This window comes from Eschrichtius robustus, chromosome 6 (genome assembly GCF_028021215.1).
Source record: "Eschrichtius robustus isolate mEscRob2 chromosome 6, mEscRob2.pri, whole genome shotgun sequence".
NCBI lineage: Eukaryota > Metazoa > Chordata > Mammalia > Artiodactyla > Eschrichtiidae > Eschrichtius > Eschrichtius robustus.
The window spans coordinates 52,113,828-52,138,801 of NC_090829.1; the positions used below are offsets into that span (position 1 = coordinate 52,113,828).

The window sequence follows — 24,974 nt, forward strand, 5'->3', positions numbered from 1 at the left end:
CTTTAACTTAATCTTCCTCCCCCATATTTCTTATAAGTGGATAGTTAGTTCTGGAGCTTGATCAAATGCAGATTTAACATTTGTGGGAGGCTTTCATCAAGGTAGTTCTATGTACTTCCTCTTCCAGCACATTGGGAACAACAATGTTCGTTGGCCTCACTGTGATTAAATCGTTTGGGAATTATCCAGTGCTTTTTTTTTTTAATCTTATTTATTTATTTGAAATATAGTTGACGTACAGTATTAGTTTCAGGTATGCTACATAGTGATTCAAAATCTTTATAGATTACACTCCGTTTAAAGTTATTATAGGCCTTCCCTGGTGGTGCAATGGTTAAGAATCCACCTGCCAATGCAGGGGACACCGGTTTGAACCCTGGTAGGGGAAGATCCCACATGCCACGGGGCAGCTAAGCCCGTGCGCCACAGTTACTGAGCCCGTGCTCTAGAGCCCACATGCCACAACTACTGAGCCCACGTGCCACAACTACTGAAGCCCGTGTGCCTAGAGCCCATGCTCCTCAACAAGAGAAGCCACCGCAGTGAGAAAACCGCACACCACAACGAAGAGTAGCCCCCGCGCACCGCAACTAGAGGAAGCCCGCGTGCAGCAACCAAGACCCAACGCAGTCAAAAATTAATTAATTAATTAATTTTAAAATATAAATAAAGTTATTATAAAATATTGGCTGTATTCCCTGTGCTGTGCATTACATCCTTGTAGCTTATTTACTTTATACATAGTAGTTTGTACTTCTCAATCCCCTACCCGTATCTTGCCCCTCCCCACTTTGCTCTCCCCACTGGTACCCACTAGTTTGTTCTCTATATCTGTGAGACTGTTTCTGTTTTGTTATATTCATTTGTCTGTTTTGTTTTTTAGATTCCACATGTAAGTGATAGCATACAGTGTTTGTCTTTGTCTGACTTATTTCACTAAGCATAACACCCTCCAGGTCCATCCATGTTGTTACACGTGGCAGAATTTCATTCTTTTTTGTGGCTGGGTAGATACTGACATTTGTGAAGAATACAGTTATGCCCACACACACCCCTCTCACCTTTAAAAAATTTTTTAATGGGAACATTACTTATTTTCTGGAATGTTGGTGGTTTCCTCTTGATTAAGTCAAGGTTCTGTTGCAGCTTCTGGTCAAATAAATGGTTTTATTTTGTGTAAGAGAGCTATTTATTGGCATGCATCTGTAAGAGAGCTGTTTATTAGTATTGATATGTGAGGGAAGTAGATTGAGGTTTCTTGAAGAGAGTTGAGAAGTTGAAGCTATTGGGGTTCTTGCCAGGACAAGTCTGGGAGCCACCTTCAGTTGACAGCTGGTGCTGTTATTTACACTTACGTTTATCTAGGTATCTTTCTGTTCAGCTTGCTTCCTTATTTACTTATTTTTATGTAGTCATTTTGAAGAAGTGGTAAGATATTTTGGAATTTTATTCATAAGTTAGCCTTGCCGTTTTCCAGATCCAGAATGACACCATTTCAAGGAATCTAATTTGCTAGTCCAGAAAAATGATAATACCAAGCAGGAGAGTTTATTTCTGACTTAAGGTGGAAGTAGAAATAATAGTTCTTGAATCGCTGTTGGTACCTGACTATGAGACCCAAATCCAAAACCTGTTTTATTTTTGAAACTTGTATCATTGACTAAGAAATGATTTTTCTTTGCAGCGGAGAAGAATTAGAATGTAACCTGAAAGATCTTAGACCAGCAACTGATTATCATGTGAGGTGAGTATTGGGGAATTCAGATTGCTAAGATAAATAATATGCTCCTTTTTAAGTGTTTGGTTAACAGCACTTGCCTAACTAAAAGTGTCAGTACCTTTGCTCATCGGCCATTCCTTGATGTCCTACACTTGAGAGCGTAGAGATTGGGAGTCCATAGAAGTGCTTCTGGTAATAGAAAAGTAGATGATACCCTGAACAGAATTTTAAAATTATTTTTACGAAGTAATTTTTATTTTACGTAGTCTTCTAAGATCCGTTGGAATGCATGGTTTAATGTATAATATTTTTTTCTATAAAGCAATCATTTTTTACCATGGGTTATTATATCAGTTATTATAGACCTTCCATGTAAACTATATGTTCAGCCCAAATGACTAAATAAAGTCCTTCCCATGTTTCAAGTTTGGACCTAAAAGGCAATGCGTTTTGAAATAAGTAATGCAAATATCAAAATTATCTCTAGCAAGAGCTAATGCAGTTTGCCAAAACAACTCACATAGTTTGCTACCGAGTCTGAACTCTCTACCATGACTGCTCTGGAAGGCAGGGCTAGCTGATCTCAGGGAGAGACCCAGCCAACCACAGACCTGCGAGGACGAAAGTATCATCTAAATGTTAACAGAGCCCATCTGATTACTCAAAGATACATCCATACATCCATCTGCAAACAGGCAGATTTTTTAATCTGAATGTGATCCATAATATCGTTTAAATTTTCATTTTAATGTAAACTTTCATTTTATTTAATTTTTAATTTGATCAGAAATTCTCATTTTATCTAATAGGGTGAACAACAACAAATTCTCCTTTCTTCAATTATATATGTGTATACCAAGATTATGTAATAAAATTGCAAGCATCAAGCACATACCCTTTATTACACTTTCCAAAGGTTAATTCACACCACACGTTCCCTTTGTGGTGGAGTAGAGGCAGGGTAGCCTAGCAGGAAGAGCATATGTTAATTATTAGGAAGCTTGAGATCTAATCTGGTTCTGCCCATCAATTGACTGTTTTAACTTTGGTCAATCACAGAGAATCCATGCCACAATTTTCTCGGTAACAAAAGTAAGGAAAGTAGGGGTGTGTTCAGATTATAATATCTTATTAGCTGCACAAGTGTTTAAAACTATGTTTAAAGTAATACATTAAAGAGCAAGGTTTTTACATTCAGTCATAAAGTGTACATCTGCTTAGCTATTGTTTTGTTTAGATGAACTCTGTTGCAACCATCTTTTCCTATTCGAATCAGAACTTTTGGATTTTGAGTGAATTAGCTTTAGCCCAAACATATTGAACTTTTCACACCGTCTATATAAACAAAAAGATTTGTATAACTTGTGAAGCTGAGATGGTAATAGTTTAACCATTCTTTGAAATGGTTGATTTAACAACAAACCAGAAAATGTAACACCATATAGGGAGTCCTGTAAATGTTCTCCATTAGACATTGTTAACATGTGTTTCCTTTTTTCTCTTTTAATGTTCATTGTCATTGCTTTACTAAAGGTTTACTTTATTAATTTTCTGCTCATCCATGAGTTGACAATAACTTTTAAAAAAATTTTAAATGTCACAGTCTGCCCTTTATTTACTGTCCTATCTGTTGTGTTGCCCTTTGTATCTTTTTAACGCCTCTTACGAAGGGTAAACTTGAGAATACTTGCTCATTAATTCTTTTTACGTATCTTATGAACACCTTAAACTTCTGGGCAGATAGAAGGAATAATTAATGGATTCCCCAAAAGACATAGGAGCATGAGGTAGTAGTTACCATCTAGAGGCCTTGGATCCAAGACTTCCTCCTAACACATCGGGGGTCCCACCCTTGTGACATATTTGACACTTGTGTGACACCACACATAAACAGCCTAAGGCACCACCAGCTGTTATTTGGTCTAGTGCTCTGCTGGCCAGAGAGATGGAAAATTCTCCCTCTCTTTGATCGTGATCTCTTTATTTTTTTATACAGCAGGTTCTCATTAGTTATCTATTTTATACACATCAGTGTATACATGTCAATCCCAATCTCCCAGTTCATCCCACCACCACCACCACCCCCCTGCCGCTTTCCCCCCTTGGTGTCCATACGTTTGTTCTCTACATGTGTATCTATTTCTGCCTTGCAAACCTGTTCATCTGTGCCATTTTTCTAGATTCCACATATATGAATTAATATATTTGTTTTTCTCTTTCTGACTTACTTCACTCTGTATGACAGTCTCTAGGTCCATCCACGTCTCTACAAATGACCCAGTTTCGTTCCTTTTTATGGCTGAGTAATACTCCATTGTATATATGCACCACATCTTCTTTATCCTTTCGTCTGTTGATGGGCATTTAGGTTGCTTCCATGACCTGGCTATCATAAATAGTGCTGCAGTGAACATTGGGGTGCATGTGTCTTTTTGTTTTTTGTTTTTTCCACATCTTTATTGGAGTATAAATGCTTTACAATGTTGTGTTAGTTTCTACTGTACAACAAAGTGAATCAGCTATATGTATACATATATCCCCATATCCCCTCCCTCTTGAGCCTCCCTCCCCCCACCCTCCCTATCCCACCCCTCTAGGTCGTCACAAAGCACCAAGCTGATCTCCCTGTGCTATGCGGCTGCTTCCCACTAGCCATCCATTTGACATTTAGTAGTGTATATATGTCAGTGCTACTCTCTCACTTCATCCAAGCTTCCCCTTCACCCCTGTGCCCTCAACTCCGTTTTCCACGTCTGCGTCTTTATTACTGCCCTGCCACTAGGTTTATCAGTACCACTTTTTTAAATGCCATATATATATGCATTAGCCAACGGTATTTGTTTTTCTCTTTCTGACTTCACTCTGTATGACAGATTCTAGGTCCATCCACCTGACTACAAATAACTCAATTTCATTCCTTTTTATGGCTGAGTAATATTCCATTGTATATATGTGCCACATCTTCTTTATCTAGTCATCTGTTGATGGATATTTAGGTTGCTTCCATGTCTGGCTCTTGTAAATAGTGCTGCAATGAACATTGTTATATGTGTTTCTTTTTGAATTATGGTTTTCTCAGCGTATATGCCCAGTAGTGTGATTGCTAGGTCATACGGTAATTCTATTTTTAGTTTTTTAAGAAATCTCCATACTGTTCTCCATAGTGGCTGTATCAATTTACATTCCCACCAACAGTGCAAGAGGGTTCCCTTTTCTCCACACCCTCTCCAGCATTTGTTGTTTGTAAAGTTTCTGATGATACCCATTCTAACCTGTGTGAGGTGATATCTCATTGTAGTTTTGATTTACATTTCTCTAATAATTAGTGATATTGAGCAGTTTTCATGTGCCTCTTGGCCATCTGTATGTCTTCTTTGGAGAAATGTCTATTTAGGTCTTCTGCCCATTTCTTGATTGGGTTGTTTGGTTTTTTTTATATTGAGCTGCATGAGCTGTTTATGTATTTTGGACATTAATCCTTTGTCCATTGATTTGTTTGCAAATATTTTCTCCCATTCTGAGTTTCCTGTAGTTTCCTTTGCTGTGCAAAAGCTTTTAAGTTTCATTACGTCCCATTTGTTTATTTTTGTTTTTATTTCCGTTACTCTAGGGGGTGGGTCATAAAAGATCTTGCTGTGATTTATGTCAAAGAGTGTTCTTCCTATGTTTACCTCTAAAAGTTTTATAGTGTCCAGTCTTACATTTAGGTCTTTAATCCATTTTGGGTTTATTTTTGTATATGGTATTAGGGAGTGTTCTAATTTCATTCTTTTACATGTAGCTGTCCAGTTTTCCCAGCACCGTTTATTGAAGGGACTGTCTTTTCTCCATTGTATATCCTTGCCTCCGTTGTCATAGATTAGTTGACCATAGCTGTGTGGGTTTATCTCTGGGCTTTCTATCCTGTTCCCTTGATCTGTATTTCTGTTTTTGTGCCAGTACCATATTGTCTTGATTACTGTAGCTTTGTAGTATAGTCTGAAGTCAGGGAGTCTGATTCCTACACTTCCATTTTTTTCCCTCAAGATTACTTTGGCTATTCGGGGTCTTTTGTGTCTCCATACAAATTTTAAGGTTTTTTTTTCTAGTTCTGGAAGAAATACCATTGGTAATTTGATAGGGATTGCATTGAACCTGTAGATTGCTTTGTGTAGTATAGTCATTTTCACAATATTGATTCTTCCAATCCAAGAACATAGTATATCTCTCCATCTGTTTGTGTCATCTTTGATGTCTTTCACCAGTGTCTTATAGTTTTCTTAGTACAGGTCTTTTACCCCCTTAAGGTAGGTTTATTCCTAGGTATTTTATTCTTTTTGTTGCAGTGGTGAATGGGATTGTTTCCTTAATTTCTTTCTGATCTTTCATTGTTAGTGTATAGGAATGCAAGAGATTTCTGTGCAGTAATTTTGTATCCTGCTACTTTACCAGATTTATTGATTAGCTCTAGTAGTTTCCTGGTGGCATCGTTAGGATTCTCTGTGTATAGTATCACGTCATCTGCAAACAGTAACAGTTTTACTTCTTCTTTTCCAATTTGGATTCCTTTTATTTCTTTTCCTTCTCTGATTGCCATGGCTAAAACTTCCAGAACTATGTAGAATAATAGTGGCGAGAGTGGACATCCTTGTCTTGTTCCTGATCTTAGAGGAAATGCTTTCAGTTTTTCACCATTGAGAATGATGTTTGCTGTGGGTTTGTCGTATACAGCCTTTATTATGTTGAGGTAGGTTCCCTCAGTGACCACTTTCTGGAGAGTTTTTATCATAAATGGGTGTTGAATTTTGTCAAAAGCTTTTTCTGCATCTATTGAGATGATCATATGGTTTTTATTCTTCAATTTGTTAATATGGTGTATCACATTGATTTGCATATATTGAAGATTCCTTGCATCCCTGGGATAAATCCCAGTTAATCAGGGTGTATGATCCTTTTAATGTGTTGTTGGATTCTGTTTGCTAGTATTTTGTTGAGGACTTTTGCATCTATATTCATCAGTGATATTGGTCTGTAATTTTCTTTTTTTGTAGTATCTTTGTCTGGTTTTGGTATCAGGGTGATGGTGGCCTCGTAGAATGAATTTGGGAGTGTTCCTTCCTCTGCAATTTTTTGGAAGAGTTTGAGAAGGGTGGGTGTTAGCTCTTCTCTAAATGTTTGGTAGAATTCAGAATTCACCCGTGAAGCTATCTGGTCCTGGACTTTTGTTTGTTGGAAGATTTTTAATCACAGTTTCAATTTCATTACTTGTGATTGTTCTGTTCATATTTTCTATTTCTTCCTGGTTCAGTCTTGGAAGGTTATACCTTTCTAAGAATTTGTCCATTTCTTCCAGGTTGTCCATTTTATTGGCATAGAGTTGCTTGTAGTAGTCTCTCAGGATGCTTTGTATTTCTGCGGTGTCTGTTGTAACTTCTCTTTTTTCATTTCTAATTTTATTGATTTGAGTCCTCTCCCTCTTTTTCTTGATGAGTCTGTCTAAAGGTTTATCAATTTTGTTTATCTTCTCAAAGAAGCAGCTTTTAGTTTTATTGATCTTTGCTATTGTTTTCTTTGTTTCTATTTCATTTATTTCTGCTCTGATCTTTATGATTTCTTTCCCTCTGCTAACTTTGGGTTTTGTTTGTTCTTCTTTCTCTAGTTCCTTTAGGTGTAACGTTAGATTGTTTATTTGAGATTTTTCTTGTTTCTTGAGGTAGGCTTGTATTGCTATAAACTTCCCTCTTAGAACTGCTTTTGCTGCATCCCATAGGTTTTAGATCGTCGTGTTTTCATTGTCCTTTGTCTCTAGGTGTTTTTTGATTTCCTCTTTGATTTCTTCAGTGATCTCTCGGTTATTTAGTAACATATTGTTTAGCCTCCATGTGTTTGTGTTCTTTACATTTTTTTCCCCTGTAATTTATTTCTAATCTCACAGCATTGTGGTCGGAAAAGATGCTTGATACGATTTCAATTTTCTTAAATTTACCGAGGCTTGATTTGTGACCCAAGATGTGATCTATCCTGGAGAATGTTCTGTGTGCACTTGAGAAGAAAGTGTTTTGTTGTTTTCGGATGGAATGTCCTATAAATATCAATTAAATCTATCCTGGTCTCTTGTGTCATTTAAAGCTTGTGTTTCCTTATTAATTTTCTGTCTTGATGATCTGTCCATTGGTGTAAGTGAGGTGTTAAATTCCCTCACTGTTACTGTGCTACTGTCGATTTCCTCTTTTATAGCTGTTAGCAGTTGCCTTATGTATTGAGGTACTCCTATGTTGGGTGTGTATGTATTTATAATTGTTATGTCTTCTTCTTGGATTGATCCCTTGATCATTATGTAGTGTCCTTCCTTGTCTCTTGTAACATGCTTTATTTTAAAGTCTATTTTATCTGATATGAGTATTGCTACTCCAGCTTTCTTTTGATTTCCATTTGCATTGAATATCTTTTTCCATCCCCTCACTTTCAGTCTGTATGTGTCCCCAGGTCTGAAGGTGGGTCTCTTGTAGACAGCACATATATGGGTCTTGTTTTTGTATCCATTCAGCAAGCCTGTGTCTTTCGGTTGGAACATTTAATCCATTCACATTTAAGGTAATTATCAATATGTATGTTCCTATGACCATTTTCTTAATTGTTTTGGGTTTGTTTTTGTAGGTCCTTTTCTTCTCTTGTGTTTCCCACTTAGAGAAGTTCCTTTAGCATTTGTTGTAGAGCTGGTTTGGTGGTGCTGAATTCTCTTAGCTTTTGCTTGTCTGTAAAGCTTTTGATTTCTCCGTTTTATCTGAATGAGATCCTTGCTGGGTAGAGTAATCTCCCTTTCATCACTTTAAATATATCATGCCACTCCCTTCTGGCTTGTAGAGTTTCTGCTGAGAAATCACCCGTTAACCTTATGGGAGTTCCCTTGTATGTTATTTGTCATTTTTCCCTTGTTTCTTTTAATAATTTTTCTTTGTCTTTAATTTTTGTCAGTTTGATTACTTTGTTTCTCGGCATGTTTCTTCATGGGTTTATCCTGCGTGGGACTCTCTGTGCTTCCTGGACTTGGGTGGCTATTTCCTTTCCCATGTTAGGGATGTTTTTGACTATAATCTCTTCAAATATTTTCTCAGGTCCTTTCTCTTTTCTCCTTTTGGGACGCATTATACATGCGAATGTTGGTGTGTTTAATGTTGTCCCAGTGGTCTCTTAGGCTCTGTTCGTTTCTCTTCATTCTTTTTTCTTTATTCTGTTCCGCAGCAGTGAATTCCACCATTCTGTCTTCCTGGTCACTTATCCGTTCTTCTGCCTCAGTTATTCTGCTATTGATTCCTTCTAGGGTAGCTTTCATTTCAGTTATTGTATTGTTCATCTCTGTTTGTTTGTTCTTTAATTCTTCTAGGTCTTTGTCAAGCATTTCTTACATCTTCTCAATCTTTGCCTCCATTCTTTTTCCGAGGTCCTGGATCATCTTCACTATCATTATTCTGAATTCTTTTTTCTGGAAGGTTCCGTATCTACACTTCATTTAATTGTTTTTCTGGGTTTTATCTTGTTCCTTCATCTGGTACGTAGTCCCCTGCCTTTTCATTTTGTCTATCTTTCAATGTGGGTTTTGTTCCACAGGCTGCAGGATTGTAGTTCTTCTTGCTTCTGCTGTCTGCCCTCTGGTGGATGAGGCTATCTAAGAGGCTTGTGCAAGCTTCCTGCTGGGAGGGACTGGTGGTGGGTAGAGCTGGATGTTGCTCTGGTGGGCAGAGCTCAGTAAAACTTTAACCCACTTGTCTGCTGATGGGTGGGGCTAAGTTCCCTCCTGTTGGTTGTTTGGCCTGAGGCAACCCAGCACTGGAGTCTTCAGGCCCTTTGGTGGGGCTAATGGTGGACTCTGGGAGGGCTTATGCCAAGGAGTACTTCCCAGAACTTCTGCTGCAGGTGTCCTTGTCCCCACGGTGAGCCACAGCAGCCCCCTGCCTCTGCAGGATGCCCTCCAATACTAGCAGGTAAGTCTTGTTCAGTCACCTGTGGAATCACTACTCCTTCCCCCTGGATCCCGATGCGCACACTACTTTGTGTGTGCCCTCCACGAGTGGAGTCTCTGTTTCCCCCAGTCCTGTTGAAGTCCTGTAATGAAATCCCTATAGCCTTCAAAGTCTGATTCTCTGGGAATTCCTCCTCCCATTGCCAGACCCCCAGGTTGGGAAGCCTGACATGGGGCTCAGAACCTTCACTCTAGTGGGTGGACTTCTGTGGTATAAGTGTTCTCCAGTTTGTGAGTCACCCACCCAGCGGTTATGGGATTTGATTTCATTGTGATTGCACCCCTTCTACAATCTCATTATGGCTTCTCCTTTGTCTTTGGATGTGGGGTATCTTTTTTGGTGAGTTCCAGCGTCTTCCTGTCGATGATTGTTCAGCAGTTACTTGTGACTCCGGTGCTCTCTCAAGAGGGAGTGAGCGCATGTCCTTCTACTCCGCCATCTTCCAGAACACATCTCTTTTAGTATTTTTAAAAAATTATTTCCTAAAAAAAATGTCTACGGTCCCAATTTTAGTTACTTTGCTCTGGCTATTCCACAGTCCATATAGATCATTCATTCTCTTTCCTTATACAGCCTTTCATTTTTCAAGCTAGAGAATACTCTTAACACTTCCAGCCCCTACGTAGAGTCAGTCTCTTCTGCCTTGAATTGCTTTGGGAGGCAGCTTGATGACATAGTAGGCAGAGCTTGGAATTTGGAATTAATGACTCAGGCACTTACTTAGGGTATGTGATTAGGCAAGCCATGTAAGCTTCAATGTTCTTGTTTTCTTATTCGTAAAATGAGGATAATAACGATACCAGCTTTAGAAAGATGGTATGAGAGCAAATGAAATATATGTGCAAATCTATTATAAATCTGTGACACCTATAAATGTTGTTTTGTTTGTTTTGTTTTTCCAAAGTGGTTGCAGATTTTCCACACTAAAAATGAAAAGGACTTCATGATGAAGTTTGACCATACCACTCATTATTTTATTGAGATAAAGATATATCATAATTGGAGCTGAAAAAAGCAGAGCAAAAATCCCTTTTTATGATGCAGTTAACATTCTCAAAATCTTAGTTCCAGGAATGTAAGCTTTTATCAACACAGTAGCCTCAAATATAATTTTAAATTTAATAGTCACCTATAAGGCCTCAAAAAGCTACATGGAAATATTTCCTGTCTTTTCCACAACAGAAGCTCCAAAAGGATTCCATTACTGTACAGCTGCAAAATGAACAATTATATTTATTACCATTTTCATTTATTTGTACATTACCAATTTAGAAAGTGTCGCCTTATAGGAAGTCTGGAGAGCCAATGATGAAAACAGATGTTTCTTTTAGCAGTGCCAAGCAGGCTGTATTCTCCTTCTAGTTGTTAATAGTGCACCTTTTGACAAAGGCCTGCAGAAGTCTCTGTTCAAATCACTCTTCCGTAGAGTGAAAGGTTTCTTTCTCAGGTCAGGTACTGGCATCTCACCTAGGGCTCCTTTCTTGTTGCTTTTGGTTTTGCTATTCTGATTCCATCCCCTTCACATTGCTTGCTTGATATCTTCATGGAATTCTTTTTCTCATTTTCAGTTTTTTCCTCCCTCATATTAGTGAGTATTGTCTGCGTTCACCAGTCAGATACACAACCATTTTTTCAAGTAGCAGCCTCTCAGTCATGGAGTTCTGTTATTGAACTGTATAGTGCTTGGCATCAGTTCCTAGGCAAGAAGAGCTCTTGAATTCTACTTGCCATCACCTCACTGTTACTGGGAATAATTTATTAAGAGACCAGTGGCATCCTTGAGATGGTGCTATAGGTTATGTGTCTGTAGCTGTTCAGATTGGCGCTTGCTATGCCCTTTAGTCCAAATTCCACATTGAAAATTGTATCCTGAGACATTTCAGGTTTTAAAGATTATTTTCCTCACTTTTTGCTATGTATTTTCGTGTCATTGCTCCACATCTATCTGACCACTTTTTTATTTTTTCTCCTAGTGATTGAAGAAAGTAATTCCTCAATAATTCCTCTATTATGTTGATGTAAAAAATTTAGGTGTTGGGTCCTGGGTTATTTTTATTAAAGTCATCACTTTTATATTAGTTACCCATTTCTTACACAGATTGCTTTTTTTGGTTTAATGTTGGTTGAATGCTTAAAAGGAATCAATTTGTAACTGTCAAAGTGTATTTATTCAGTGTTTCCATATAGGGTATTGTGTTATGGAATGACGCCACCAATGCAGAATCTCCCCTGTGTGTGTGTGTGTTGAGGAAGAAAGAGGAATGAGAAAAATCCAATACATACATACATACAAATAAATAACATTCTATTTTGTAATACTTATGCATAAGTATGTAACTTTACAATCACAAACATTTATATATTCATTTATTTATACATATACAAAGAAAAGCATATTCCTCTTTTAATTGGTAGTTTTATAATTAATAGTGACATTGAAACAATCATTTTACTGTGGGAGTCAAGAATTTATATTTTTATCAATGATAGGATAATCAGGAATTTGAGTGTTGGAATGGATAGCAATTTCAATGCAGAATTTGAGGCCGTTTTGCAGTCGTTGTCATAAACAATTTGGCAAAGAGGTTGCCCAGAGATGATACCATGTAATAACATTTCCCAGAAAAATTATGTGATGAAGCATTTCCAAAAATATGTGGTTGACCAGCTCAGTGTGGGGTTATGAAGTAGGTGTTATTTAATTTATTTTTTTTAACATCTTTATTGGAGTATAATTGCTTTACAATGGTGTGTTAGTTTCTGCTGTATAACAAAGTGAATCAGGTATACATATACATCTATCCCCATATATCCTCCCTCTTGTGTCTCCCTCCCACCCTGCCTATCCCACCCCTCTAGGTGGTCACAAAGCACAGAGCTGATCTCCCTGTGCTATGCGGCTGCTTCCCACCAGCTATCTATTTTACATTTGGTAGTGTGTATATTTCAATGCTACTCTCTCACTTCGTCCCAGCTTACCCTTCTCCCTCCCCGTGTCCTCAAGTCCATTCTCTACGTCTGCGTCTTTATTCCTGTCCTGCCCCTAGGTTCCTCAGAACCATTTTTTTATTTTTTGATTCCATATATATGTGTTAGCATATGGTATTTGTTTTTCTCTTTCTGGCTTATTTCACTCTGCATGACAGACTCTAAGTCCATCCACGAAATAGGTGTTATTGACTAGAAATTGCAGCTCCTGGTATGTTACAGACGTGCTGGAGGAAGGGGGAGGCAAATTTCTGAAATTTTTGGAGCACCTGTTCCATACACATTTAGTTGGTACTTAAACTGAAACAAATGTGCAAACCCAACACAAGATTAGTTATATCCTTAGAAAAGTGTATTCCTCGTTGCTGGTATAAATGCTAAAAGAACTGAATTGTTTGCTGATATATTTAACTTAGGACACTGGTCCTACTCCACAGATCTTCCTGTCACATTGTGGTATTTAGAGAAAACACATCACCATCATGTGAGAAACATGATTGCAACATTCTTGAAAATGTAATGTCATTTACAGAGACTTTTCTGTGAAAATTACTGGTAAAAGCGGAGCAGGTAGTTACTACAGTTATTAGTTGCTATCTATTTACTGAACAATTTGAATTGACAGATGTAAGCATGAGGTACTTAGATGTTATGTCAAGTTTTAGGTACTGAGTGCAGCACATTTATATTGCCGCGTAAAATAGATCTTGTTTCCTTTGCAGACAGACTTTTTACAAGTGCAGAGCATTGACTCCTCATTTAGACAAACTATAACATTCTCTGAGTTTAAAGACAAGGGAACTAACTCCTGCCAGCCCGTACAACTGTCCATCCTCAAGTACCTCACATTTTTACTTGTGCCATCAGGTTCCTTCATTCCTACTGTCATCCTCCCAACCTGGCTGTCAGGAGCCTCCTTCTCTCGTGTTTCTCTAGCCCGATAAGTATGGATTTGTGACTCCAAGAATCTCATTGAAAAGAAAGAACGAACTTGGCTGAGTCCAGCTCCCCCCGGATAACTAACTGCGGTCTGCTTGTCCTTGGCAGGCTCTTCCCCTCCCTCCTTTCCTCTGCTCTATTACCCACATGGATCTTAGGTGCTGACTGTTTTTGTGGATGTTTAGGACTTGGTCTATCTGAGTATAGTCTGAATTCATAAGCAAATGCCTAGTGACCGCAACATGAGATACCTCCTGGGAACGGAAGTGGGTAAAGAGGATTGGGTAAAAGGCAGCGAAAAAGCAATCTCAGTTCCGGGGAGCAGTAGGGAGTGGTGGGGGCTCTGAACTGGACAGCACCTGCCCATCTAAAGGGGGAGCTGCTCTCAGTTTCATTTAATTCCTGTCATTCAGGTCTGCAGCTCAGTGTTGCTAGAACTTCTGGTTTTTAAGAGAAGCCAGAGGTTCATTTTTTTAAACGAGAGATCTCCATTTTTTTCAGCATTGGCTTAATTTTTAACTTTTTGTTTCTGAAGATTTCAGTTATAGTCAAAAGTAGACAGTAATTTAATGAACTCTCATATACCCACCACCCAACTTTTTATTCCCTTGGTGCCTTCTCCTACCCCCTCCCCCAACAGTTATTTTGAAGTAAAGTCCAGACATCATATTATTTAACCTGTGAACCACATTACCATCATCACACACCCCATGCCCATCCAAAATAAACAAAAATGGTAAATTCCTTCATGTCTTTAAAATCCAGACACTGTTCCCATTTCCTCAACTGTCCTAAAAATGAAGGGTTTATTTCTTCAGTTTGTTGTAATTGGAATTCAGACATGGTTTGAGTATTGTGTTTGGCTTATAGCTCTTAAGTTTCTTTTAAGCTATAGGTTTTCCCTCTATCCTTTTTTTCTCTTCTTGCAATTTATTTGTTGGAATAAATTTTTTTTTTTTTTGTCCTGTAGACGTTTCCACACTGTGAATTAGCCTGATTGCATCCTGTAGTGTTGCTTAATAATGTTCTCTCCATGTTTCCTATAAAGCAGTGAAGAGGCTTAATCAGATACAGGTTCAATTTTTCTGGCAGGGATTTTATAGATAGTGGCATGGTCTCTCATTAGGAGTGCATAATGTCTGCTTGTCTCTTTTTTGGTGATCGTTGCCTACATCCTTTAATTCATAGGTGGCGGTAATATTTTAAAACACTATATTCCTTCCCTCCCCCCACACGTATTTTGGGCAAAATACAATCGATAAGCCATCAGTTAGAGAATTCAGCTGATCTGTTAAAGTTCAGGCTGGAACCCTGCCCATGTCTGGAACATTCTGTGATTCATTTTTAAGTAACTTACTCCCAGTAAACCTGTCCTGATACATGGAAATGATTTTGCCAAGTCTCCTGTTTCATTTTCTGTTATCATGTGCCTACTTACAGTGAATGCAAAAAGGAGCATTTCTGTCATCAGGTTGTGTGAAGAGCATCCTAATGAGAGGTATCTTTTGTTTGGATCAAATATCATGGTGTCCTCCCCTAAGGCAAACAAGTCAAATATCCAGTAAATATGTATTTTACCTGTTAGAATGGAAGGTAGGCATGTCTGTTAGTACTTTTGACTTGCATGGCCTCTATAAATTTTTTGTGGTGGACTTTAGGTGTATGATTTTTAAAATCCTTTCTCCTCAGTTAGGTCCTATTCTCCATAATGTTATCTGTAGCTGTTATTTATTCATTGGGCAGAGTGAGGGGAAGTGGATTGCAGGATGAATAGGACAGTAGGGAATACAGTATAGCAGTTAGATCTCCATGACTGAGTACAATTAATCCGACTTTCTAGCTGTGTAGCTTTGGGAAATTTACTTCACCTCTCTAGTCTGAGTGTTCTTCTGTCTTTAATGGCAGCTCATAAAGAGTTGTTAAGAGTTAAGGACTTGACGTATTTACAAATTCTGAATAGCTTAATCCATGCATCTTTTTTAGGCAGCAAAGGATTCTTTGTTGTCTTTTTAGAAGAGTATGTTTTCACGTTTTTTTTTTTTAATGCCCAATATTTAAAAAATGAAAAAGTAGAAAAGAAGATGGTAAAAATCAGCATAATCCTATTTTATGCTATTTGAAAGGAATGTAGTTTTATAATAGTGTGTTATATGCTTTTTTTTCACAGCTTCTTTGGAGAAATCAGGTCCATATGTTGAGTATCGAGCCAGGCATTTTAATGTGCAGAATGCCCATCCTTAATCTTGGCTCCAGGTGTAAGAGTTAGATGTTCACATGGGTAAACTGTACCTGAACCGTGTTTTTAATGAATTAGAAGAGAGATGCATTTGGCAGCAGCAAGCCTGTTTCTGTGTGTGAAATGTGCTTATCTCTACCTAAATATCTGCAGTATTATAAACAGTTCAAAGATGATATCTACTTTGTTGTTTGTACTTCTACCTCTCCCTCTCGGTTTGTGGACTCATCACTGCTTCTTGTCTCCTTTGACCCAACCCTCATCTGTACTTTTAGCCTTTTTCCAGACAAAGTCAACCAGAGAGTGGCTTGATGGATTTTAGAATACATATATGGAGGCCATTTTGGGGAAAAAGGGTATTTCCTCGTTGAGCATATTCTTCTCCAGTCAGTAGACTCTGCCCGTCTTACATGGGGCTGGGTGGCTCTGACAGTTAGTGGGAGGAGAGAATGCATTGAGTCACATCGCCTGCTGGGATGATTTTCCCCTGAAAATGCTGACCATAGTTAGGTCAGGACAAGACCAGTAAATAAGAGTGAGGGTCATGGTGTGTACTACATAAGAAATTCTGTTCCTCTGTGGAAAGTCCTGGGGCAAAGCTGAGATAAAAACCCCGGTCTTCTGTGATGGGCCTCTGCCACTGACTGTATTTGTCTGTCTGTTTTCAGGGTATATGCTATGTACAATTCCGTAAAGGGATCCTGCTCTGAGCCGGTTAGCTTCACCACCCACAGCTGTGCACCCGAGTGTCCTTTCCCACCTAAGCTGGCACACAGGAGCAAAAGTTCACTAACCTTGCAGTGGAAGGTGGGTAGCGCCAAGTGGCGGGAATATTCTGAAGTCTGTAGCCATTTGAAACATTTATTTAGCAGTATTCCAGTTTGGTGGTGGTGTTTCATTTTCTGCATAGTGACTATGTGAAACAAATTATAATGATATCAAAAGTTGCCATCTCTATAAAAATTGGGCAAAACAATGGGAGAGGGAACTGTGAAATCAAGTGTTAGCTTTCTTTGCAGGGTCATGAGCAATACTTTATAAGTGATATGAATACTTAAGATACCTAAATGTCATCACTTTCTAATGGTTTAATTCATTTCAACAGACATTTGAGGACTTGAGTAAAAAGTTTTTGTGAAGAAAGATTTAGAGATAAAGTAGGTTTATGGGGTCCGTTGGCTTCTTTCAGTGGTGACTCTGCAATGTCTAATATTTAAAACTGCCTAGAATGTTTAGTGTTCTAAACTACATTAAGGTTTCATTAATTTTGACTAATTAGGCCGTAGGTCAGTTAGGATTACTAATTATTTTTTTTAACATCTGAATCAGGTAGTAGTTCTCATGAAATACAACTTTTTGGCTACAAATAACTCTTGTCAAAGAGAGGTCCTTAAACTAGTATATCATTGGCTTATCAGTCACAGTTGTGTGTTTGTAAGAAAATAGTAGATTATGTTATCAATCTCTATAGTAATTATTTCTGTATATTTATACTTTAAAATATAGTTCAAAATGTAAAATTTATAGAGGTAGAGATAATAAAGATTTGTGGTATTGGGGGGAAACACTGATGTGCAAATAAGATGACTAGGGAGATTCCTTATTGGTGAACAAATACTTTGTCCTTTTGTTCTTAGACCAGAGGGTCAAATTTATCTTGGGAGTTGATGAAAGCAGTTGAGAGTAGTGGTTAGCAACAAAGCATGGACTTCTGTAGACCCCTCTCGTAGCCAGTGGCCAGCATTGAGTGTGTTATTTGGACAAAGGCAAAGTTGTAGAATCTGAACTATTTTATTTTCCTTCCTGGCTTCCAGGGATAATCCAGGTCAGTGATTCCCCACCTTTTCAGAGTTTTAACACCCAACTGGTCATCATTGTTTTAAGTCCTTGGAGCATATACGTCCATTTTAAAATGTGTTCTGTATTTATACATATACGTATATAAATATATCTTAAGGAAAGAATTAAAATCCATTTTGTTTGGAAAAGTATAAGAAATCTTAAAGATTACCAGAGGGACCCTGGGGTCTTATAAACCTAAAGTTGGGAATCACTGATACATACTCTGCTTAAAACCTGGATGAAATTCAGGCCTCAGGCAGACCAGCAACTTCAAGAAAAAGATTTCTTACTAGGAGGAAAATGTTTCACAATTTCTTTCTCTCTTTATTTGATTGTAAATCAGAAGCATATTATTGTCCCATTCAGTTACGCGCAAACTTGAAAGTTCTGGATTCAGTTCAGTTTTCGTGTTCTTAGAACAGATTTTCCAATAGCGGTGCTCCAGTTGGGGGTACAAGGAGAGGGCAACCACGCTCTGGCTGCCCATCTGTCCTTGAAGCCACCAAGACACTGAGAGAGCTCAGGGCCCTCTAATGTCATCCTGTTAGCGCCAGGAGATAGGGCAACACAAACACCAGGGGCTGTGTCCCCACCCTCAAGGAATCAGGGACTCGGTGGTGGGGCAGGACATCAGAAAGGAATATATGAGCATCATAAATGTAGTTCTTACCTTAGAAATGGGTTCTCAGCTAAAACCTTGATTTTGTCCATTATTTAGAACTTTAAATGTAACCCTATCCTTTCTCCCAAATCGAGCCCACAAAAGCCTGAAATTGCAGTTTAGTAGAACATACAGCACTCACCCATAATTGGGGCTTGGAACTCTAAGATTATATGACTCAGAAGAAGGAAGGAAGGAAAGGCCAGGGCGAAGAGTTTCTTTATTAATTAACTAATATTTACTGAGCCCTCGATGTTAATACATTTATTATTAACACTAATAATGCAACAGCTACTGTTTACTGACTGCTTCCTGCAACACCGGGGCAGTTTAGTAAGTGATTTACATATATTCTCCCAATTCCTTATCACACCCATCCATTCTTGGAATAAGAAACTAAGCATTGATATTAAGCAACTTACATCAGACCACTCGTGACAAACAGCCGAGAGGGGCTTCAGTGTAGCTCTGGTGACCTGGCTGCCTTTGCTGGGGGCAGGTCACCACATTCTATGGGGCCCTGGCTCTCTCCTGCGAAGAGCCAGGCCCAGGTGCGTTTGTGCTTGGGAGACATGGTCTTACTATCTTAGTGCTGTGAGGGACTCCACAGTAGCACCCCCTTCTGGCAGCTCTGACCCTACAAAGCACTCTTTTCTCCAGAGTTCTTTACTTCTCTTCCCATTGTCCAAAGCCTGCTTTCTCAGTAAAGCAGATCTCAGTATGCTTTTAGGAGGAAAGCAAATGATGATTTGCTTTTTGCTAATATGCTGAGGGCTAATTGCCCCTGGTAATCTATCCAGGAGATCCCGGTTTTTCTCATTTTTAAAAAAAGGGCAACCTTAATGCCACAGAAGGCTTTCTAATCTTAAACTCTTAAAACAACAACAAAAACTGTATGGGGGAAGTTACAAAAATATGGACTTTAGACTCTTGAACCTAGGTGGGTCAGCTTTACCTTATCAGACCCCAAGCAGTGCCTCTGTTTCTCCCCTGTCTTTTTTCTCCTCCAGCCTTGAACTTAACATGCCTCTTAAAAGTTTTATCCCCGGAGGAGGAAGTAAGGCACCATGTGGGTGTAAAGGTAGAGGTGGTGGGGAAGGCAGGCTTGGCTGTTTGTGGGGTACGATTTATTAATAGTGGGGCTCTCTCTACTAGTTGACTTGTATTAAAATTGGTTTTGTGATAATGTTTGAAGAAGCAAATGCAGGAGGTATCCAGGGTTATCCCCCTGCAGGGAGAGTACAGTACTAGGATGGACATTGTATTTGAACCAAGTGGAGAGCTTATAACTTTTGTCTGTGAACAACTTTCTCTAATCTCATTTTATTTATTTATTTTTTTAGGCACCAATTGACAACGGTTCAAAAATCACCAACTACCTTTTAGAATGGGATGAGGTAATCATATTTTTATGTTCATCCATCTAAAACACCTTTTAAAAATGAAATTGCTGAACAAATGCCATTTTATTCTTTTTTGAAGATATGCTAAACACATGGAAAAAATAATGTAAGTAGAGAAAAATTTAAACCAATAGTTATTGACTGTGGAAAATGAAGACAGACTGAAGTGTAGTGAATTGTGCATTAAAATATATTTATTTGACTTATTTGCAAGAAATGCTACTGAAAGAAAAGATAGGATCTTATCTATTGTGGAGACCCTAGTATCTGACCAAGAATTGACTTCTTTGTTATCTTGACTGCCCAGGGCCAGCCTGCATAGATGGTTTCCATAAGGTAAAACGCACTGCAGCCTGGGAAGCCTAGTTTGTTTCTCTGTGGGAGCAGGGCAGGGGAGACGACAGCACCTGGAGGTCTCACCCACCTGCGAGCACCCTACCTGCTAGACCATCCTAGAAGGGGTGCCCCCTTTGCTGTTTCTGTCACCAGAGGCCTTGGATGGTATCCATGGTGAAGTCTTCTTACACTGTAGGCCACTCTCTGCTGAATGGTGACCCAATGCTTTCCTGGCCTCACTAACACTGCACAGAATCTCAGGCAGGAACACGGGATGCAGAAATCTTCTGTTTCTAAAAAGCAATGATACTATTCTTGTATATCTTAATTCCGTTCATTCATTTACCTGTGTTTTATTCTCTTTCTGTGATCAAGCAAACAGACTAAGGATTTTAAGAATAGGAAATGTTGACTTTGGAGAGTAATGCAAGTTAACTAGTCTTTGTGACTTAAATTTAGGGGCACTGAAAGATTCAGAACACAGGCTTAGGCAAAAAGCCACTTGTCAAGTGTGGGGAAAATATTTTAACCAAATGTAAAATGAAAACGGATGAAATTCTCATGATGAAATTTTGATGTGGAAAGGGGGCTCTTTATCTTCTGCTTTTTGCAGAAGCATATTTTCCCATCTGGGTTGCATCTGAACAGCTAGAGTTCCAAGTTACCAAAGACAATGATCTATTGTTCTTAGGATCCTTGTGAGTAGTTCCTATGTACAGATTGGTGAAATCTCAGACTTAACCAGTATATTTTACAGATTAGGTGGATTTCATGTTAAGGCGGCTTGATTGGAAAGTGAAACCACCCCCTATGGTCCTTGTGGTTGAGGTTTTATATCAAGATAGAGTTTACCCAGTAAAGAGCTTTTTTCCTCTCCATATCTTCTCAGCGCACTGGTGAGCGTGTGTGTGTGTGTGTGTGTGTCCTGTGTTTTTTGCTGCTTCTCTGCCTTGGACCATGGCTTCATAAGTTAAGTAAGGTCAGTGGGAAACCTCAAGAAAAACCCAGGTGCTGCAGGAAATGGTAATGGTGACTCAGTTGTTGGCCACCTTACCTTTGAATTTGACTTGAAAGTGTGCTGGCATGATGCTGGGAGGAAACATGCTACAGCCTCACATGAAATGGAGAAGCTCCTCTGATGATCATTTGTACTCAGTAGGACCCACTATGGACGAATGACCACAGAATGTGAAGTTGTTTATTTTGGGCCTTCTCCTGCCTTTCCCGTCCTTGCTCTCCTTCCATCTTGCCCTCACTTCCATCCTAATTCTTCTGTCTTCCCCTTTCCTCTTTATATTCCCTTCCTGCTGGTGTCGGCTCTGGTGAGCTTTCCTGGAAATTCCAGGCTAATTGACTATAGGCCTTTTGCCAACACAGGAATCCTTTTATGTCCTGTGGCTTAATATTCTTCAAGGAAGAAAATCAAATGTACAGAGAACAACATCTGACCTGCAGAAAGTGAGAGCACGTGAGGCTCTGGCTCTCCCTCCAAAACCTTCTGCTGGTGGTGTCTGAGCCAGGTGCACCTGGTACACGTCTCTTTCCAGACCGTGCCCTGGTGGAGTACGGTGGGGCAGGAGAACAGGAGGGGGGTTCAGCTGGAGTTCCCCCACGCCCAACCCTCTCCAAAGCCAGAGCTCGCCTCTCCCAGCCATGCCCTCACGGCCTCTATGGCACTCAGGGGGCTGTAGAAACAAGCTTAAAGGGCAGAAAGGTGGGTGGGTGCACAAAGGAGCAGATCCCCGCCTGAGAGGGAAGCAGGTATTGTTCAGTCTCGAAGAAGCTTTTGTTCAGGAGTCTCACCCCGCCCCATTCCTGCTGTGGCACCTGGTCTGAGAATCACAGCTTTTGGGGTGAGGTGACCCCATCTGCATACATGCCACCACGAATGTCTCATCCCATATTTTTATTATATCAGCCCTGGCTAGAGTTCCCAGAATTTATTCTTTTGCTCAATTTTTTTTAAAACATTTATTTCATTTATTTTTTATTTTTTTGGCTGCGTCAGGTCTTAGTTGCGGTACACGGGATCTTCATTGGGCACGCGGGCTCTTCGTTGTGGCGTGCAGGCTTCTCTCTAGTTGTAGCGTGCAGGTTTGCTTTCTCTAGTTGAGGCGCGGGCTCAGTAGTTGTGGCGCGCGGTCTTAGTCACCCTGTGGCATGCGGGATCTTAGTTCCCCGACCAGGGGTCGAACCTGCGTCGCCTGCATTGGAAGGCGGATTCTTTACCACTGGACCACCAGGACAGTCCCTCTTTTGCTCAAATTTTTAATCACCATTCCAATAAAATAATTAGTGTAAAATTCTGAAGGTGTTAGTAAACTAAGAGCACAGGACCTCAAGTCCTACTGTCAAGTTTCTAGAAAAAGAACTTCATGAATGAAGGAGCAGAAGCAGAGAGGCCAGTGAGTACCTGGCCTTTATTTCTCCTACGACTGGGGATGCTGTGCTGAGTTGACCTTAAAATCAAGAGCTAACCGCCTGCTGGTCTCTGAAGGCAGGTGTGGCCCTAATGGGGAACAGAAAACAGAACCGTGAAGCATGGGGGGGAAGCTGATACATCCTGTCTCCTAAATTCATTGTCAATAATGTCACATCACTGTTCACAGACTTCCCTTGGGAATTACTCACTAATAGTTCTGCAAGAGGGCTGGATGCCTACTTTTCTCCATGAGTAATTGTGCCTAGCCACTCCCTTAATTTTTCCATCACTGCAGGAAGTAACTGTGACTACGAGATGGTAATGAGCGACTAAAAATGGAACACACAGGTGTCACTGGCTTTTCAGCTATAGCCATCAGTTTCAGTTTTCTCCTGAGACAGATCAGTTTTCATAACTTGGAAAGGTGTGGGCTTTCCTGGCCACGTCCCTTTGTTGGGGTGACTCAGATAAGTGGTAGTGTGAGTTCTACTCTTAGATATTGTTTTAACACGTGCTCTACAGAAATGCTAACTGGTGCTACTAGCAGCTAGTTCCTCAGCGCAAACGCAGGTCTCTTAAGATCTCACTGTGAACACGTGGCGTGGATTCATGCTGATGTGTTCAGTGACGTGGTGTTCACCCAAAGAGAACTGGATTGTTTCTGCTTTGTCTCTAACTAGTCAAACAAATAATTTAACCCCCAAGTCTCAGCTTCTCCACTTGAAAAATAACGTCTGTTATCTCACAGGTAGGTTAAAATTGAATGAGACAACTTGGACAATGACAGATCCTGTGTAATGAGTATCTCAGACCACCTAAGCACATTGATGTTAAGATCTGGGGTAGGAAAAGTCAACAATACAGAAGGAGTGTATGAAAGGAATGTGACATTTTTCTGTCAGGAACTTATGCAGGAGCCCTGAGGTTAATAGCTCTAGTTTGAACTAAATAAAGACGGGTGTTAGTGCTATATATAGATGCTAATTTGCCATTAGCTTTGCTTCCAGACATGACATGTTGGGAATATACGAAAGAACCAGAAAAATCGCTTTGTGGGAATGTGACTAGTGGAGTTCCCGAGACTCTCCCTCACATGTGACTCAGCTAGCCCAAAAAGGGATGTCACCTTTGACTTTCCCGGTGACTAATGAGTGAACGCAACTGTAGAGCACAGCAGACCGAGAATGACATAAATACTGCAGAAATCAAGGGGAGTATGTTTTGAACTTGAACAGAAAAGGCCGGCAGCAGGTAGAGCCCAGAAGCCCGTGGGGAACCGTCAGGCAGCCTGGCCTGGGCTCAGCAGCTCCACTGCAGGAACCTAGAGTAGGCGGCAGGCCCCAGACTGTCGCTTTGTGGGCATCTAGTTCCGGAGCAGCCAGCCTAGCTCATGCAGGGAAAGAGCTTGCCCCGTAGGAGGTGCTTGGCTCCTGCTTTATTAATCAGATTCCTGTTTCACTTAGGCGTTAGTTAGATTGATAATCTTTCAAAAGGCTCCTTGGCACGAGTGAATTTGCACGTGGCTTTTCTGGTTAGACAGCCCTTCTTGGAAGAACCGTAGCATTGGCAAGCAGAGTGACTTCCTGGCCTCACGGAGCGGGTGAGGAGAGCCTCGCCGAGAGTGCAGCTGACGCCATCTCTGAGGAGCCCTGCTGCCCGGGGCTGCAGAGCCTGTTGTTCAGTGGAGAAGACTGGGAAGGCCAGTGCCTACTCCCCAGCCCCTCCCCGATGCCTGGCTGAAAGTCAGGGGATGGTGCCGCTTGCCCGGGCCCACGAGCTCTTTGCCCATTCTCGGGGAGTGCCCTCTTGGAGATTGGAGAGTGGGGTCCCAGGTTCGTCTGTCATTTGTCCATCAAAAGCCGTATTTTACATAAGGGCTAAATCAGTGACCTGGCAGAACGACAGTGTTTTGCCACATCACAGATCTTTACCACCCCACGTCAAAGGGTGGTTTCTGAGGTCCCAGGGAGCAGCTTCCTCCACTCTAGCCCCTATGGAAGGAAACTAGGCAAGGAAGGATTTAATAACTCAGAGAAGTCCACAGGTATCAAAGACAGAGCTGAGGTAAAAGGAGCCCTCTCCCCTCTCTTTTAGGGAGCCCAGACATCTGCGCACCGGAAGCAGATTCTCCGTGCTTTTCACCATCTGTCGTGTGTTATGACAAATGGGGGTTATTATGTATTAGGGCAGCAGACTTTGTGGGGAGCTTCCAGCTGAGGCTATGTTACATACGCGCATCTTGGTCCTTGGCGCCTAATTCATCAACTCATTTGTCCTGCTTGTTGGTTGCCAGCTAGAGGATGGCCACCTTGGGCCTTGGCTAGGTGGGTGAACTGAGCCCATCCGTCCCTTGGTTCATCCCTTCTATAGGCAGCCTGCTCTAAAATCACCCCCTTCCCTTCACTGGGATAGTCTCAACACATTGAT

The 24,974-nt window shown here is 40.3% G+C and overlaps 1 protein-coding gene across 4 annotated transcripts in view; it reads left to right on the forward strand.

The window, feature by feature from the left end:
• FNDC3B (fibronectin type III domain containing 3B) overlaps positions 1–24,974 on the forward strand; it is a 348,693-nt gene that overhangs the window by 255,216 nt on the left and 68,503 nt on the right. For all 4 annotated transcript variants that reach the window (XM_068546247.1, XM_068546249.1, XM_068546251.1 and 1 more), the window contains 3 exons: positions 1,685–1,744; positions 16,552–16,690; positions 19,730–19,783. In XM_068546247.1, coding sequence (XP_068402348.1) covers positions 1,685–1,744; positions 16,552–16,690; positions 19,730–19,783 — 253 coding nt within the window. The remainder of the gene's footprint in view (positions 1–1,684; positions 1,745–16,551; positions 16,691–19,729; positions 19,784–24,974) is intronic.